This window comes from Ursus maritimus, unplaced genomic scaffold (genome assembly GCF_017311325.1).
Source record: "Ursus maritimus isolate PB19 unplaced genomic scaffold, ASM1731132v1 scaffold_24, whole genome shotgun sequence".
Classification (NCBI taxonomy): Eukaryota; Metazoa; Chordata; class Mammalia; order Carnivora; family Ursidae; genus Ursus; species Ursus maritimus.
This window is the reverse complement of record NW_024424897.1, coordinates 5585930-5604072: the sequence shown is the minus strand read 5'-3', so window position 1 is coordinate 5604072 and position 18143 is coordinate 5585930. Positions and strand designations below refer to the sequence as shown.

The 18143-nt window shown below is 62.8% G+C and overlaps 1 protein-coding gene across 1 annotated transcript; it reads right to left on the bottom strand.

Annotated features, from left to right (window-relative positions):
- Positions 1-204: 204 nt before the first annotated feature.
- On the bottom strand, positions 205-16547 carry EVPL (envoplakin). The gene is made up of 22 exons (XM_040640196.1): positions 16436-16547; positions 14031-14130; positions 13526-13680; positions 13296-13422; positions 12381-12506; positions 12164-12202; positions 11867-12028; positions 11672-11779; positions 11397-11492; positions 10374-10499; positions 9778-9924; positions 9414-9568; positions 9122-9242; positions 8781-9035; positions 7312-7490; positions 7079-7217; positions 6763-6956; positions 6236-6386; positions 5074-5157; positions 4856-4966; positions 4654-4746; positions 205-3891 (listed from the first exon to the last, which is right to left on the bottom strand). The coding sequence occupies exons 1-22, from the start codon at positions 16531-16533 to the stop codon at positions 451-453; spliced, it is 6207 nt and encodes a 2068-aa protein (XP_040496130.1). The 5' UTR covers positions 16534-16547; the 3' UTR covers positions 205-450.
- Positions 16548-18143: the final 1596 nt, after the last annotated feature.

Sequence of the window (18143 nt, the reverse complement as noted above, 5' to 3'; positions counted from 1 at the left end):
GGTGGGGAGGGGCTGTTCATGATCTTTCCGTGACCTGCCAACCAGGGACCCGAAGCCCTTGGAAGCACCTGTTCCCTTGGCAGGGCTGGCTGGGCATGTCCACTTCCCACCCGGGAAGGGCCTCCAGCCACGCTGCCCCTTGCGCTCACGGCTCAGACAAATCGATTCCGCCTTTCCAAACATGAACTAGACGAACTAGACGCCGGGAGAAGTTGTTTATTGGAAGCACTGGGTGGGGGAGGGGTTTGGAAAAACAGATGTGCTGATCTCAGGGTCTGGGGATGGACTGGGCACCAGAGTTAGGGGAGGGGGTCCAACACCGCAAACTTTTGAGTAATAGCACCACGATCAGAGGGAAGACCCAGCCCCTCGGACTAGGCTGTGCTGGGGGTGAGGGTGCCTGCGTCCCACCCGCCCGCTCACGCTGCTCCCCATGACTACTTGGCCCCATCAGCACAGGGAGCGCAGCACCCGGGGGGAGGCGGAGCGGTAGCAGTGGTACCCCTCCAGCGTGGCTGGGAGCAGCAGCAGGCCGCTCAGGGGGTCTCTCCGGCAGCGCCCCATGGCCTCCTTGTAGCTCACCCGCTCCTTGGAGATGGGGTCTGTCAAATCCTTCTCGTAGCTGGACTCATCCTGCAGGAGCTGGGCCAGCTCTTCACTGATCATTCCGGACAGCATGGCCTGAGGGACAGGGATGCGGCCAGTCCTCTTGGGGTCGATGAGCCCCCCGGTCAGGTGCTGCACTTGCAGGTGGGGGAGCACGCTCTCCTGCGGCATCCAGCCCTTCTGGATGGCCTCACCCACCGACAGCCTCTTCTTGGTGACGGGATCCTCAATGCCCGTGAAGGCCTTCTGGGCGTTGAGCAGCCTCTGCATTGAAGTGTTCTCGATCAGTCCCCTCTCCATAGCCTTGTGCACGGAGTAGCGCTCCCGGCTGAGGAGGTCCACGATGCCCCCCGTGGCCGCCTGGGCCTCCAGCAGCTTCTGCCCCGTGATGGGGTCCAGCATGTTCTTGGCCACGGCCGTCTTGATGGTGCATTTGTTGTCTGTGGTTGTGTCATAGACGCCAGCAATGGGAAAACTGTCATCGCCGAGCCCGAGCGAGACTCCCGGAGAGAAGAAGCCGGGGCCCTGGGGGGCTGGGGAGGTGAGCGGGGACTTGGAGATGATGGAGCCGATGGAGAGCGAGGAGCAGGGCTTGGTCTCCCCGGCCACGAGCAGCGCGAACTCGGAGATGGGGAGGTGGCCGTCCTTGTAGAGATGGTACTCCTCCTTGGAGATGCGCCGGCAGCGCAGGGCGGCCTCGATGGAGTACTGCTTCCCGCTCTTGCGGTCCAGGAGCACGGACTCCTCGCCGCAGGGGCCCGAGGTGGTGACCTCCTCCCAGTCGCACTCGAGCTCCTGCAGCTGGAGGTACTGGCCTCGATCGATGATGCCCCTCTTGTAGGCCTCGTACGGGGACATGTCCTTCCCTGTCTCAGGTTCGAGGATGGAGATCTTGGTGGAAAGGTTGGTCTCTCGAGTCTGGGTCTCCTGGTTGAGCTCCTCCCTGCTCACTTTGGCGTGCAGGTCCCGGAGGGTCCTCTCCTTCTCATAGATCTGGTCCTTCTCACGGAGGATGGCCGCCTCGAGCTGTGAGAGCTCCTGGCCCCGCTGGGCGGCCTTCTGCCGTTCGCTCTCCGTCTTCTGGCCGAGCAGCTTCGCCTCCTCCTGCAGCTGCAGCACTTTCTGCTGCTTCTGCCTCTCCAGCTCCCGCAGCTCCTGCTGCAGCTGCCGGCACTCCCGGTCTGCCTGGTCCCGGGCCTTCTGGAGCTCGGCCTCCTCCCGGGCCCAGGTCCTCCCCAGCGCCTCGGCCCTGTCCAGCCGCTCCCGGAGGTGCCGCACCTCCTCCTCCCGGCTCTGCCGGGCCGAGCGCTCCCTGTTGAGCACCTCCCACGCCCGGGACCGCTCGCCCTCCAGCACCCGGTCCTTCTCCACCCTGATCACTTCCTTGTAGACGGTCTTCTCGTGCGATTTGGTGCTCTGGAGGACATCGATCTGCACCTGCAGGTTCTTGCACTCCCGATGCAACTCCGTCACCTGGGACTTCTCCCGGTCCAGGTCCTGCCGCAGGGCTTCCGTGGACTTCTCCAGAGCCGGGTCCTTCTCCAGCTTGACCACCTCCTCCATGATGATCTTCTCCTGCACCACGGGAGGCCGCTTCTCGAGCTCTTGAATCCTCAAGGTCAGCTGCCGCAGCTCCCTCTCCACGGCCAGCTTCTTGCTCCGGTCCTCCTGGAAGCTGAGCAGGCTCTCCTTCTCCTGCACGCCGGCCCGGAGCTGCTGCACCTCCCGCTCCAGCTGCCGCCGCCGGCCCGCCTCCTCGTCCAGGCTCCGGCTCAGCCGGCTGTGGTCCTCGCGGAGCTTCGGGTCCTTCTGGGTGACCACCACCTCCTGCAGCACCACCTTCTCCTCGGGCCGCCTCCTCTCCAGCAGCAGGTACCTGTTCTGCAGCTCATGGACCAGGTCCTCGGCAGCCCGCCTCTTCTGTGCGGCTTCTCGCACCTCCTGGCGCAGCCGCTCGGCCTCCTTCTCCAGCACCGGGTCCTTCTCGTGGCGCACCACCTCCTTGTTCACAGTCTTGGTCTCCACCTTGGACCGCTCCCGCTTCCACTCATCGCGCTCCCCCTGCAGCCGGATGAGCTGCTCCTGGGCACGCCCGCTGCCGTTGACCAGCTCGTTGAGCTGGGCCTTCAGGCGGTCGATCTCCCGCAGCACCTCGGGGCTCCTCTCGTGCTTCACCACCTCCTGCGTCACCTCCTTGTACTCCACCGCCGGCTTCTGGGCCCGGAGGGCGGCCAGGTCGGGCAGCAGCCCCTCCACCTCCTGCTCCACGCGGCTCCTCTTGCTGGCCGTCTCCTGCAGCTGGGCCCTGAGCCGTACCATCTCCTGCTGCGTCTCCGGAGCCACCTGGAAGGTCTCGTGGACGCGCTCCTGGAGCTCCACCTTGGGCTTCTGCTTCTCCACCACGCTGTACTTGCCACGCAGGTCCTCCAGCTCCCGCGCCAGCAGTGCGTTCTTGCTCCTGGCCTCCTCCAGGAGGCTCCTCAGCCTGGACGCCTCTTCGAGAAGGCCTGGGTCCTGCTCCACCTTCTTCACCTCCTTCACGATCACCTTGGGCTCCACGGCGCCGATCGCACGCTCTAGTTCTTCCATGCGAGCCTGCAGCTTGGCGGCGGCCTCCACTGCCGCCTTCCTCCGCCCCGTGTCCTCCTCCAACTGCCTCCTCAGGGCCTGGGCTGCCTTGAGCATTTCCAGGTCCTTCTCCACCTTGACCACTTCTTTCACCACCACCTTCTCCTTCACGTTCGGCGCCTTCTGCTCCAGGGCCAGCAGCTCCTTCTTTAGGGTCTCTAGCTGGGCCGAGACAGTGGCGTTCTCCCCCCGCAGGTGCTGGATCTCGCCACTGAGCTGGGCCGCCTGGCTATCCAAGCCGGGATCCCTCTCAATCTGGGTGACCTCCTTGGTCAGCAGGTGAGGCTGCATGGCCCTCCTCTTGCTCTCCAGCTGGACGACCTTCTGGGCCACCGCCTCCAGGTCTGCCTGCAGGCGGGCCCGCTTCTTGCCTTCATCCTCCACCTGGGACTTGGCCCTGGCCAGGCTGTTCTCCAGCTGGGGGTCGCGGTAGAACTCCACCACCTCCTTCTCTTCCAGCCTCTCCAAGGGTCGCTGCGTCCTCAGCTTCAGCAGCTGGTTCCTCTGCTCCTCCAGCTCCTGCTGCACCTGGGCAACCCGCTTCCTCTCCTCCTCCAACTGGGACTTCAGGGCCTCCGACTCCCTCCCTGCTCTGGCTGGGCCCTCAGACCCCTGCCGGGTGTCATGGGTCACCTGGATATCCTCACTGAGCTCCTTCTGCAGAGTGAGAGGAAGAAGGGAAGAGTACTGGAGCGGAGGGGGAGGAAAGGGAAGAGCCCCATTTCCACCGGCCCCACCCCTACCCTGAGATCGAAGACCCCTCCCTGCTTCCTGAGACTTCCGGTAGGTCCTGGGAGCGGGAGCTGCAGACCTGAGGTGCTTGGATGCAGGATTTCGAGAGGACCCCTCAGCCCCACGATGTTAGGATGCAAGGCAGTGTTCGGGTGGAGTTTGCACTAGAACGTGCAAACAGGACAGGTCTCCTTTCCAAACCTTTCCCCCTCGCCTTCCATCCAGGCTCCCAGATATGGGCCCACGCTCCTCTGGGGGATGCTGGGGTACTCCTCTGGGTAGAGGAAACCTGGCAAGTCCCTCAGCCAGACATCAAGAGTCACAGAGGGCTTCTGTCTCCTGGTCCCCCAGGTGTGGAAACTCAGGTGGTCTCTTGACCCTTGTGGCTGGTCCTAAGGCTGAAAATATTGTGGGGATCTTTCTCCTGTCCCCACCAGTGGACTGCCCAGTGGTGACACTGTGACTGCACTGAACGACATCTCCAGGGCCTGACTCTGAGATGGGTACCAGCCTGGAAGAGCTGCTGGGAGGAGGGCAGAGGGGGGAGGTGGGGAGCTGGCCCTCTCAGGCCACGGAGCCTGCCCGGGGGCTGCAGGCTGCAGGGCGAGGAAGAAGGGAAGTGGGGGCCAGGTTAACAAGCAGCCCAGGCTGCCTGGCACCGGGACAGAGGGGGTGTTGTCACCATACCTTCTCCAGCATCCTTCTGGCAAACTCCAGCTGGTGCAGCTGCTGCTGGTGTGCAGCTGCGACCTCAGTGTAGGCCTTTGTCAGGCTCTTCTCCTAGAGAGGCCAAGGGGAGGCGGAGGGAGGGCAGGGTCAGCTCCAGCCGTAGCGCCTGCAGAGCTGGTGTGCGGGGACACCGAGCCCCACCGGGTCTGTCCCATCTCACCTGCGCCTGGATGCTCTCCTGCAGGGGAGCCACTCGGGGTCTCTTGGGGGCTGACCCGGCCTGGGTGGTCTCCAGGGAGCAGCGATAGGTGTCTGCCTGCAACTCATAGTCCTGAGCAGGAAGGGAAGGACAACAGGCTCTTGGTCAGTGGGGGCCGCTAGGGATGGGAGAGCGGGGGACTGGCAGAGGAAGGAGGGGAGAGGTAGGAAAGTGCTCACCTGGAGAGCTGCCTGCAGGTCCTGGGAGAGGCGGGACACCATGGCCCTGTCCTGCTCCCGGCCCTGGACCTCCTGCTGCAGCCTCTGCGAGGGAGGAAGTGAGAGTCAGGGGAGGTCAGTGAACACTACTCTCCCAGTCTCCCCTGCAGGGGCCTCGGTTGCGCACGCCACGGGGGTGGGAGGTCGCCTGAGGAACTGCCTTTCCAGGCACGATTCTCTCCAGGAATTCTTCCTTCGTCTCTTTGGCAGAGTCCCTTCCTTCTGTCTTACCCCTTAGACTCCTGTTCTAGCAGGAAAGTTCTCACCCAGTGCATCACAACCACCTAGAGAGCTTGTTAAAACAGAGATTGAAGGCCCCACCCCCAGAGTGTCCGGGCAGATCTGGGTTGGGGCCTGAGAATTTGCATGTCTCCGGTCTCCACGATGCTGGTGCTGCTGGTCCCGGGACCACCCTCTAAGAACCACTGCTCTGTCCCAATTGCTCTTAAGCCTGGCTGCCCCTTTTATTCACTTGGGGGAACTTTAAAAAAAGTACGGGTGCTCTGGTCCCAGTGATTCCAATTTAATCAGTCTGGAGTGGGGCTCTGGTACAGGGATGTTTTAAAAGCCCCCTAGATGATTCTAATCTGCAGCCAGGTCTAAGAATCTCTGTCCCAAGCCAGCTTCCTGGCATTACCCTCTCACACTCATAGACACTGTCATCCTCCTGCGGCCCCAGGCCCTTGCCTTCCAGACCACTTACCCTGCCCCCGACATGTCCTGCCGTGGGCTCTCCCCCAGAGCACTTACCAGCATCATGGCCGGCAATGCACCGGCCTCTCCCACCAGACTGTGGGCTGTCTGAGAGCTGGCTGTACCCACAGCCTCTGGTTCATCGCCAGTACATGGCCGGGGATTGGCAAGGAGGAGGAGGACGCGGTAGGAGTTGGAACCCCCACGCTGCCCACCTCAGACCAGATGGAGACGGCCTTGCCGTTTCTGTGGGCCAGGTGGAGCATGGAGGGTGGGGGTGGGTGGGTGGTGGTCTCCCCAAGGCCTGTGGTCTGAGCTTTGAGGGCTCTTAGAACACTGGCCACTAGGGGGCCCCACGCGCCCAGGCGGCTGTACCTGTGGGGAGGCCCCGGCCCATCTGCCTGCAGGTGGCCTGCAGCCCCAGCCTCACCTTCTGCGCCTGCAGCTTGTAGGCCAGCTGGCTGGGCCCGTCGCTGGGCCGCACCTGGTTGCGGGGCAGGTGCTCCAGCCAGAAGCTCAGGTTGTCCCTGCAGTTCTTGAACTGCTGGTAGGTGAGGCCGACATCCTGCAGCATCTTCTCCCTGCAGGAGAAGACCCGGAGCAGGCCCGGAGCAGAGGTGAGCGTTGCCCTCTGGGGATGGGTGAGGGGTGCACGGAGGAGGCTGGTGGGTGCCTCCCTCCCCGGGATGAGTCAGAAGGCCCGAGTGACCCACCAGGCTGATCCCCTCACTCTGGCCCTGTGTTGGAGCTGGGCATTCAGGGATGGACCAGACCGTCTCAGCCAGGGAGATAGGTAGGCTCACCCTGGGAGATAGCTACTGTTATTATGCCAGCTTAGAGCAGAGGAAACTAGCCTCAGAGAGGTGAAGTCACCAGTCCGAGGTCACACAGCTTAGCGGCGGCAGCTGCCGTGCACCATGGGGGCGTGCCCGGAGCCCTGATGGCCCAGCCACTCACCGCAGGTCCAGCTGGTCCCCCACAGCGTGGTAGCGGTCGGTGAGGGCCCTCGCCTGGCGCTGCTGGCGAGGCAGGTCTTGGCAGAACTCATGGAAGTTGTTCTGCAGGGCGCTGCACGCATGCTCAGTGGCCTTCAGCTCCCGGTGCAGCCCCAGCACGCAGGCCTGCCGTTCCAGCAGCTCCCTCCGCAGGCACTGGAAGAGGAGGGGACATGGTGCCATGAACCCTCGTGGTTCCACGAGTCGCCATGTGACCCCACTTGCTAGTTAATACTTGGTGAGGCCCCCTCCCACCAGGAGGCTGACCAACCCCTCACCTGCAGCTCGCTGACCCTCTCTTGCAGCGCGCCCGGGCCGGCAGGGATGGGGGCCTCCTGCGCCACGGAGGACTCGAAGCCTCGGATGACTCTGTCCGCGTCCTGGATCTGGTGCTCCAGACCCAGGGCAGCTCTGGCTCTATCTCGAGGGGGCCCAAGGTCAGGCACTCCGTCAGCCACACCCCAGAGGTGCCACCCAGCTGTCCCCCTTCCCCGGGCCCCAGAGCACTCACTTCTCCCCGTAGAGGCTGCAGAGAAGCTGCACGTCGCTGTACTTGTTCTTGACACTGTTGAGGGCCACGGGCAGGTGCAGGGTGGCGGGGCCCACCGGCCGGCTGGACAGAAACACCTCACACTCCCGCTGGGCCGCCTCCTTCTCTGCTCCCAGGCCCTGCAGCCGCTGGGCTGTGCCCTGAGGCAGGGAGGGGCAGGGTCAGACGTCTCCTTCCTGGGTGGGGGTGGGGGGCAGACCCTGCCCACCAGGCCTCAGAGTGTGGTGTGTATGAGCCTGGGCACAGGCCAGAGACCCGGGGACAGTCCTGGCCCCGAGAGTCCCCATGTGGATGACCTTGGGCCAGTCAGCCTGGCTGAGCCCGTCTCCTCATCTGCTGAATGACTGGAGGGAGGAGGCAGCGTGATCCCATGCCACCGTGCCCTGCACAAAACGTCAGTTCCCTGCCCCGTCACCCCAGGCCAGACAGCAAAGCCCTAGCTCTGTCCACGTGGCATGTGGGGTTCCTGTTCCTCATCATTCTCTCATCCCATCCGTAAGTCATCGGGCCGCCTCACTGTGGCCCCACCCTGATGTGGGAGATGCGCTGACTTCAAGACTCAAGGACGTACTTGGGGTCTGCCAGGTCCCTGTGCAGTCATAATCAGTGACTTGCCCATGACTTGCACACACGGCTGACGCAGAGCCTCGGGCAGTGGTGGTGTCTGCTGTGCTATTGCCCTCAGCCTCCTTCTGCCCCGGCCTCCGCCCCCTGGTCTCCGCCCCACGACACTCCCGCAGAAACACCCAGCAGGCCAGCTCAGAGTGGAGACCGGACCTGCATCACCTCGCGCACATCCGGCCCCGGCCCTCTGACCTGGGAAATGCTACGTCCTCCCTACGGTACAAGATGGAGTGGACAACAAGCTGCGCGACAATGTGTAAGGACAAGACTCAGAAATTTAAAAACCAAACCCAAAGGATATATTTGACTAGAAACCAGTTGGGAAAGACAGAACCAACTGCACCCCCAGGTGTGGGAGGGACGGCGTGCACTACGGCGCCCAGAGGATGAGTTCCTTGTGACAGTGTTGACACACTGCAGCCTCACCAGGGAGGCGTCCTTGCTGCTCTCAGGACCCTCGCCAGAACGCCTCCCCAGTGCTGGGCACAGGGCCTTTACTGTGGGCCCTGCCCTTCCAGAACCTTCCCGGGCCTTAGTACACTTCCTCCAGATGAGCTGGGTATCATCGTGCCTGTTTTCGGTGTTGAGGAAACCAAGGCCCAGAGAGGTAAAGTGACTTCCCCAGATCACACAGCTGTTCAGTGGAGGAGCCAGGACGGGAACCAGCTTGTCTTGAGCCCTGGACTGTCCACTCCCTTCCTCTGCCTTGGGTCCCTGCGACTGCTCCCACACTTGCTTCATCCTTAGTTCATGCACCCCCAGCGCGGGCCTGTTTCTTATTTCGCTGTCCTCACTCACCCACCCACCTTGTGGCTTTGGATGCGGCCCTCCAGGTCCCCCAGTGGGTTTGCCCGGCTCAGCGGGGCCCGGGCCCAGGCCAGCAGCTGCCTCTCTATCTGCTTCAGGTCTCCGTCCAGCCGGGTCATCTGTGTCAGGAGCTTCTGGGCCTGTGGGTCTACTGGGGCTGAGCCAGTGGGAGCTGGGGGCATAGGGTGCTGTGAGGGTCCAGGCCCATCTGCCTGAGGAGCAGCTCTTCCCTGGGTGCCCCCAGAGCATCCAGTGTGGGGTAGGAAGGAAGGGGGAGAGCAGGCAGGGCCTAACCAGGGGAGGGGCAATGCTTGGGGCTTGCCAACCCAAGAGATGGAATCCTCCCCGGCCAGCCCTCAGTACCCTGCTGGCCAGTCTGTAAGGGCTGCGCAGTGCTGGCCGTCACGTGACTCTGGACTGTGGCCAATTTCTGCTTCAGGGCCTGAAGCTCTGAGGCCAGCCTAGAACAAGGAAGAGACCAGACAAGGATGTCTCCTCTCTCTCCGAGCCCCCCACCCCACCCCAGGAGTCATGGGTCCAGGAGAAGGCCAGGCAATGGCCTCAAACACCACAGGACCGGGTCTGGTCCCACAGCCTGCCTCCTGCCCCTGAGGATCCCCAGGCAAACCCACTTGGAGGCCCTGGCCTCAGCTTCAGGGTCCGGAGCTGGGATGCAGAAGCAGGCGGCTGGGGCACGTTTGGTCTCCCCACCTGGGCCTTGAATGACCCAGGTGTGCTGGTCAGTGTTGTCCATCAGCAAATACCGCTCACCCCGCAGCAGCTGCACCTGGGGGACAGGCGGGGAGGGGCTCACGGAGAATCAGGGCAGGGAATAAGGTAGGAACGAGGGCCAAGATGGGGTAGGGGTGGGGATGGGCCAGAGGCAGGGCAGGGCTTAGAGAGGGGTAGGGCTGGGGCAGGGTGGGGATGGGTAGGAGTGGGGCGATGGTGGGACTAGAGGGGGCAGGGCCGGGGCTGGGCGGGCTGAGCTCGTACTTCTCCCGAGTCCCAGTCGCAGATGCTGTCCACGTGCAGGGGCTGCTGGGGTGGGGTCCTGCGCTGCTGCAGAGGGGCCACCTGCTTGCTCCACCGCTCTAGGTCCCTAATGGTCTTCTCAGCGACAGCCAGCTGCTGCTTCTCTGCCTGTGGGGTCCCAGGCTGCCCTTGAGGCCTGCCCCATACCACCCCCCATGAGAGCCAGGGGTCTGGTCTTCATGGAGTCAGGGTCTCTAAGTCAGGAAAGTAAAAGAAGCCTCTCCAGCAGGCCCAGGATTCTGGAATCTGCTGGTTGGGACAGGGGGGCTACCTAGCATCACTCAGGCCTCTAGAGTGGGGCCTGGGGAGGGGCTCAGAGCTCTTCTGGGTGGTCCCTGTCACATTACAGGTGAGGAAACAGGTCCAGGGTAGGGAAGGTGGTAACAGGGCAGCCCCTCTTACTGGAGCAGACCCTCTTCTCCTGCCCTCCTCCCAGGATGGGCTCAGGGCAGGACTAAGCCCCTGGGAAGGGTGAGGCCCAGACACAGGGGCCAGCCCCAATTCCTGGAGTGGAAGGCAGGTGGCCTGGGCTGGGGAGCAACCCCCCCCCACCTCACCTCCAGCTGCTGCAGCAGCTCTGTGGGGGCACCAGGGGGCGCCCCAGGGGCGGGGCTGTACTGGGTGTCCAGGCTGGAGTCCAGCTTTGCCAGGGTTTGGCTGATTGAGTCCGCGTCTTCCTGGAACTGAGGTGGTGGGCAGTCAGGGGCAGAGCCTGGGGCAGCCCACTGTCCACCAACCCTGCAAGCCAGCTAAACGCACATTGTCCCAGGCCCTGGCACTGGCGGCTTTCCAGGCTGTGGGGCCTTTTCCACTGGGGCATTCTGCAAATGGCGCATCTTGGGCTCAGTGGACTTGCTTCAGTGTTATAAAACACCTTGGCTTCTGTCCGTCCTGCCCAGGTGGAGGCGGGGCTCTCCTGCTCACTCCAGCTCCTGCAGTCGTCCTGGCTGGGACCGGGGGTGGGGGCCAGGGTGTCGGGGCTGGAGTGGGAGCTGGGATTGGGCTCTAAAGAAACACCCTGCGGCTGGGTGATGCTGCGGAATTCCTGTCCCCGGGCGTGATAATGGTATGGTGGTTGCGTAGGAAAATATTTTTTTAAAAAGGAAGAAAAAAACTCGTTGGCTTTTGTCCCTCTCAAAGCCTATGAAACATTTTGGGAGGAAGTTACCAAAAAAAAAAAAAAAAGGAAAAGAAAAAAGAAAAAGAAGTTCCTGTTGTGTGTTCTGTCAATGTTTCTCAACCCTCTTTTCGTTGTCATCCCTTCTAAGGAGAATTTTTGGACATCTTCTCCTTAATCTCGCTACCATCCCTATAAAATTGTAATGCTACAGATATGCTCTATATCCTTCCGGGATGGATACTGGTGATTTATGCATAAAAAGAGGAAGTTTCTTTCCCCCCCTTAAGAACCAAGCCTCCTGGCAGCAGCACCACCCGGCCGCGAATGTTCGTGTGACATTGTTCTCTGGGACCTAGTCACAGGACACGGCTCTGCCACTTCTCAGAGGCGCCCTGTCCCCCGCCGCGCATGCGTCCTGTGGCGTTCCCCAGGCCCCGCACCCCGCCGCCCGCGGGCTCACCCGGCGGTAGGCGTCCACGTGCTGCAGCTGGCTCTCCTGGCAGATGCACAGATTCAGGAAGTTCTGCCACTCCGTCTTCAGGGCCTCCTGGTGGGTCTGTGGACAGCGGCACCGAGCCCTCGGACCATGCCCGCCCAGACCTGCGCCCCGTCGGCTGCCCAGACCTGGGCCATGTATCCCTCTCCCCAGCCTCCCCCGGAAGCCCCTCCTCTGCCCCCCCACCGACTGAGGGAGCAGGTGTCCCTGCGACAACAGGCAGGATCTGTCCTTCGCACCTGGATGGGCCCCACGGCCGGGTGCCCCAGCTCCACCATGCGCTCCCCGTCGTCCTCCAGCTGGTTCACGCTCTGCTCCTGGCTCAGCAGCTCATGCTGCTTGAAGTGCTGGGGGGAGCGTCGGGAGCACGGGTGAGGAGAGGACAGGGTGAGGATGGCCAGTCCCCCCTCCCAGCCCCAGTCTCCCACACCCACCTCGTACTCCCGCCGCACGCCCTCGGGGTCCACCAGGAGGTCGCTCCAGTCCTGCTGCAGGATGCCCTGCTGCTGCTGGGCCAGGGCGCTCAGCAGGCGCGTGCAGCCCTGCAGGTGTGTGTACAGGCTGCCCAGGCTCTGCCTGCGCCACGAGGCTGCCTTCTGTGCTTGGCGAGACGTGGGAGGGAGAAGGGGGAGCAGGGGGTGTCGTCAGCATGTGTCCGGAAACGCTGCCCCCCCCACCCAAGGGTGCAGGTAGCTGGGCCCTGCCCCATTCCCAGCCCTTCCGCTGCTCACCAGGAGGTCCCGGTATTGGCTCCTGATGGTAGCTGCATCCTGCCTTGACCAATGGGGGGGACAGAGCAGGCTCAGTGAGAGGCGGGGTGCAGGGTAGATGGCAGCCCACACCCCAGGCCGACTGTGCCCCCACCCGGACCCCTGGGCTGCACAGGATCTGATGGGAGAGATAGCGGGGGTAGGGCTGGAGGGCCAGGCAGGGATGGACGTCACGCACCGGCCCGATGAGGTTCCGGAGCTGCTGCCCGTAGGCCTCGATCTCCTTCTGCAGGATGTTGTGCTCAGCGATCTGCTGCTCCAGCTCTGCCGTGCCCGGCCCGTACCGACCCTCGCGCACCTGCTTCTGCAGGACAGCCGGCCACTCAGCTCAGCCACCGGGCTGGGGTGGCGGCCCTCGCTTGCCCTCCCCACGTCCCCATATGGAGGAGTGGAATTGGTCGTTTGGGCAGAGGGTGGACGGGCCAGCTGAGCGGCCTCAGGGAATGGCAGCCACTCACCCTGGGGGACATACTATTCTCCAGGGGCCTGGCTGAGGCCCAAGCATCTTCATGACTGCAGTCCCTGACTCCTACTGGTCCCCAGAACGTAGGGCTCAGCCTCTAAAACATCTTCCTACTCTTCCCATGCCTCCTTACCTCCCTGGCCTCGGCACCTCCTGCCTAGAGACCTCTTGGTAGCCTCTGGGACCCTGTGACACCCTCCTCTGCCCATGCCCTCCCCACTGTCCCTTCATTGTTATCACGGCACCCCTTCTGTTGTGGCATCAAAGCACAATTCCTCACCTGATGTTCAGGGTGCCTGTGACCTGGCTTTGCCTGCCTGCCCAGAAAACCCCACTTCCCACCATACTCTAGGCTGGAGCCTCTGTTTCTTCTTCTGGAATGTCCTCTCCTCACCATTTCGCCCCAGCCTAACTAAGCTCTCCCACCTCTCTGAGGCCTCTTTATATGCCCCTTCCTACAGGAAGCCTTCCCTGACTGCACTGTCCCCTCTGCTCTCTCCCTGCCCAGAGCCTCCCACAGGTGCAAGCATACCAACAGGCCCCTGACGACAGCTCTGTTTTGCTCTCTGATTGTGCCAGGTGTGATTCTGAGCTCCTGGCGGTGTCTCTGACATGGAGGACAGCGCTGACCTGTTTTTGCTCCAGCACGCGTGACCAGTCGACCCTGGGCCCCATGTCTGGCGGCAGCACTATCTTCTCGTACAGGGCACGGTACTCGGCACACTCCTGGGTCACCCGCTCATGCAGCTGCTTGATGCTGCCAAGGAGGAGGCCAGCAGGTCAGGGCCGGGCCTGGGGTTCCCCTGGAACCCCAGCATCTCTGTCCCTAGGGCTCCAGCCCTGGCTGCCACCCCACTTACTCCTTCTCGATCTCCTCAGCCTGTGGGTGCTTGAGCCGCCGGGCCTTGTCCACATCCAGGAAGAGGTCCTTCAGCAGCACCTCGGCCTCCTTCAAGCTGCGGCCCACCTCCTGCCGGTGCTGCAGGGCCTGGCTCTGCTCGCCGTGCAGACGGTCCTGTAGGTGGGGGACGACATCCCTGCGGCCCCTCATCGCCGCCTGGGCCCTACCCTGAGTTCCCCAGGCTGCACAGACAACCTCGGGGCCCACGCTGGCAGAGGGCCAGGCCTAGGGCATCTGTGGGGTGGGTGCAGGGACACAGGGGTGACCTGGGTCCCCCTCCCCAAGCCCCCAAGTTGGGAGTCCAACAGAAAAGGAGAGCTGAGCCCTCTCTCCCACTGTGTTTGGGGAAAGACCATAAAGGACAAGGGTTGTCTGCCCCACTTTAGCCATCCCCAGTGGGCACTCTGGAGCTTTAGTGAGCCTCTAGTGCCCCCATGCCCCGCCGCTTGCCCCTGAGGCCTTACCTGCTGCAGTCTCTTCTGGGTCTCCAGGATGTCCCTCTCCACCTGGTCAGCATTGGCCTGCATGCGGGAGATGAGCAGGGCCAACTCCGGGGCGGCAGCCCTGGGGTGCAGGGGGGAGGGGAACAGAGCCAGCATGGTTGGAAAAGACCCCTCTGTTCCACCTGCATGGGGCCCCTTGTCTCCCTCTGCCCTGTCCTGCCCTCCAGCTGGGCTAACTGCCCGGGAGGGAGGCATCTAGGACCTGGGGAGCTCTGGTCTCTCTCTATAGGAGACTCTGTGAGATAACCAGCCCTGAAGGTGGGGGAGCACTGTCCTCACATGAGGGTTCAGAAAGTGGGGGTCTCTGGTGTGCCCGGCACCATGGAGCAGGCCAACATCACTGTCCTGGCAGTGAGCTCTCAACCCCACCCAGCTCCTGCCACTTCCTTGGGAGTGAATCATGCCTCAGCCCCTGATACCCGAAACAGCAAGGCTGGTCTTTGGGGGGGGGCAGTTGCGCTGGCTGTCCCCCACCCCAACCTCCTCCCACCCCAGCCCTGCCTGCCCCTCACCACCCCAGGCTTTGCCTGTGCCCAGGCCAACAAGCCTTTGGAGGAGCTGCACAGCACTGGGGCAGGGGGAAGCCAAGAGATTGTTGGGACGCCCCGACAGTGCCCAGATTTAAGGATTAAGCCCAGATTGGGACCTGGCATGTTCCAGGTCACACAGCAAAGAGCAGAGCCAGCCTGATCTGACTCCCCAGGGTCCTTTCTACGGGGCACCTGCTGTGTGCTGAGCTCACTCTCTGGGGCCTAGAGGCCCAAGCAGACCTAATAAAAGTAGATTGGTCCAAGGCTCATAAGCACAGCACCCTATGAAGTTACAGTCCTGGGCAAGGGGAAGGCACACTGAGCTGGGCCTTGAACTAGGGGTGAAAGGATGAGCCCACCCCCCACCCCACCCCCTGCCTGGGCAGAGGGGCAGTGCCAGGACAGACCCAGTCTGAAAGATCTCTGGCCAAACAGGCTGAGTTAGATCATTCTCTAGCACTACTGCTGTGTGGCCTTGGGCAAGTTACCTAAACTCTCTGTGCCCAAGGTTCCTCGCTTGTAGAGTGGAGCTTTAATAACACGTACATCACAGTGCTACTGTGTTAGGAGCATGGCCCATTGGAAGCACGCAGTGCACAGCCTGCGTGAGTCAGCATCCCGTGCATGCTGGTGTTGATTTCACTAGGGAGTAAGCTCCATGAGGGCAAGGACCTGTTGGTTCTGTGCAAGGTGACATCCTCAGTGCCTAGAACAGTCCTGGCACACAGTAGGTGCTCAATAAAGGTATGTTAAATGAATGGACCGCACAGCAGGGGACCAGTGAGCCCTGTTTGGGGGGCCACAGCCAGAGCCAACCGGGCAGTCCCAGGTTACGAGAGCACTGCCCAGGAGCCTATATGGGAGCAGGGAGCCGTGGGTCCTGACCCCCCGGTGACCTGTCCCCAGGCCTGGCCTCCTGGGAGGGCTGCTCCCACCGGGAGGCGCACACTCCACCCTGGGCAGGGCCGAGGAGTGCCAGGGAGGACAGGTCACTCCAGCGAGAGTCTTAACTGCTGTCTTTCCTGTCTGCCCAGAAGCCCAGCCTCCGTGTCATCGCCCCAATCCGATCCCTATCGGGGTAATGAGCCTTTCATCTCCGCTCCCATCTGCCACCTCCACTCTGCACAGGCCAGTGAGAAGGAAGAACAGGAGGGAAGCAGCCAAGTCTGTCTTCGGACCATGTGGCTGCCGAGAGCCAGGCTGGGTCCGGCGGGGAGCTGGGGGAGCAGAGGAGGCTCTGAGGATGAACTGGCCTGCGGGCTCTCCTCTTTCCCTGCAGCACCCTCTCCTCATACCCACACGGTGCAAGAATCACCCCAACACTGTAACAAAACTCCAGGCCCGAGGGGAGAGCCTTGTGAGGAAAGCTGCAGCTTGGGCTCTGCGGCACAGCCCTGCCTCCCTGCACCTGGCACCCCACCTCCTCCTCCTGGCCTCAGTCCTTCTGCCCACCCTGGGCCCAGGTTCCAAGGGTCAGCCCAGCCCAAGCAGAGCCTCCAGGGCAGAGCCACAGAGAGAGAGCCAAGCAATCCAGTCTCCCAGCCCCCAGGGCCCTCCCCCTTCAGTGTGTCTCCTGCAGAGAACCCCTACCCATAGCCCTCAGGTCCCCTGGACAATGCGGGAGCCCCAGGCCAGCCCTGGCCTCCTGCCAGGGCTGGAACTCGGTCTGGGCTTGGGAGTGAGTCCACCCCACCACCACCCCCAGATTTCTGGCCTCGGGACACTAAATGCCAGTACTGGGCTAGTCCTGAATTCTGGGCTGCCGTCTCCAGGAAGCTAGAGCACCTGGGCCTGGCACCACCCCCACCCCAGCCCACTGTCCCAGGCCCCGCTCACCGGCTGTGCTTGCTGGGGGAGCCCTTCGGAGAGCCCTTGGCTGGGGAGCTCTTAGGGGACCCCTTCCCTTGGGAGCCTTTGCTCAGACCCTTGAACATGGTCGTAAAGGCAGGTGCCGGCTCAGGCTGGGCTCGGCCGGTGCAGGCAGGTGGTGGGTGGCAGGCGGGCGGCAGGCGTGCGTCCTCGCTGGCTGTTTAGCTGGGCTCTGGTGAGGTGGGGTGGCCGGGCACTGCGCAGGCAGTTTCTGGGAGGCCCCTCCCCGCAGGTGAGGCAGCAAGCGAGCGCGGGCTGGAGCTGCCACGCATGCACCCACACTGCCCACACTCGGCTGCTCCTGCACAACCAGTTTGGGAGGAAAGGGCACGGCCCAGAGGGCGGGGCGCCCGAGCCTGCCCGGCTCCCAGAGAAGGTCTGGACTTGTTACACCCACATACCCAGAGGGAACCGGCAGAGATCACACCCAGACGGGGAAATAGCCAGGCCCAGGAGGGACAGGGCTGCAGACAGACAGATGCTCGCACAGGCTCAGGGACAGAGGCCCGGCCTCAGAGCTTGGGCTGGGGGTGACTAAACACTTCCAGGCAGCCCAGGGCACCCGGCTATCAGGCTATCAGGCGTACCCCCACCCACAGCTCTCACCCGACCCCAGCAGAGGTGGGGCCGCTCCTCCACCACCACTATGGGGCAGCCAGGGGGCATTCACCCCAGACAACTGGCACAAGGTACATTTTAAAAGTGGCCACCACTCAGTCGGCTCCCCAGAGGACAACCTCACGGTCCCACTGCCTGATCTTCCTGGCTGGCTCAGTGTCATCCTGTCTGTCTGTGGCTCTGGGATCCTCCAAAGAGTTTCGGACCAGTGCCAGAGGGGCTGGGACGCCCCCTGTACCCCTCGCCCCAGGACCCCCAGCATTAGCCTCCAGGTGCTGCTGACCCTAGGGTCTGGCTGAGCCCTCCTGGGAACCACTGTACTGGGGTTTTTCTGCCTGCCTCTCCTTACCCAGTCCCCCAGAGGTGGCCCTGATAGAGTCAGATGGGGTGGTGGACCGTGGTGCCAGCTTATCGGCCTCTTCCTTGCCTTAAGTGCCAGGGAGGCCATCTTGGTAGCTGCCTTCTCCTGCAGTGCCCCCTATATCCAGGCCCTCCCTTCACTGTCCCACCTCGAAGAATCCTACAGCTCGAGAGGCACTCCCTGGAACCATTACAGTGTTGGTGGGGGGCGGGCTGGATGAGTAGCAACGGGGAGGGATGTGGCTGTGCTGGCTTTAGAGCACGGGGACATCCTGGCAGGCCCAGCTGGGGGTAGAAAACAGAGAAGATATAAGGATGGATCCCTCCAGCTAGAGAGGGCAGGGCAAGAACTGAGACTGGCCACAGGCCCCAGTGGGACAAAAGAGGCTGAAGTCCCTTTTCCCTGCGTCTCATGGACAAGTCACTGAACCTGGTCCTAGAGAGGGGACAGGAGTCACCCATCCTGGCAGGGGTGGGGAGGGCACCAGGGGGCCTTGAGAAAAAGTAGCAACAGGGAAGCAGAGTGTCTCCAAAGTTCGGCTCCTGGATGCTGATTGTGAGCTGGAGCCACAGATGGAAGGCCAGGCCCAGAGGCCACGCAGCCCCTGCCCCTCCTCCACGTTATTGCTGGGTGACAATTTTCTTTGAACCACTACTAGCAGGCCTGCAATCTACTGTCCTCAGAAAGGGGCCATTG

Excerpts from the sequence above, each read along its gene's own strand:
- EVPL (XM_040640196.1), bottom strand. The coding sequence starts at position 16,533 with ATGTTCAAGGGTCTGAGCAAAGGCTCCCAAGGGAAGGGGTCCCCTAAG. Across the intron at positions 13,681-14,030 it reads CCCAGAAGAGACTGCAGCAG|GACCGTCTGCACGGCGAGCA; the intron begins GTAAGGCCTCAG and ends CCCCACCTACAG. Across the intron at positions 6,957-7,078 it reads AGAGGGTCAGCGAGCTGCAG|TGCCTGCGGAGGGAGCTGCT; the intron begins GTGAGGGGTTGG and ends CTCCTCTTCCAG.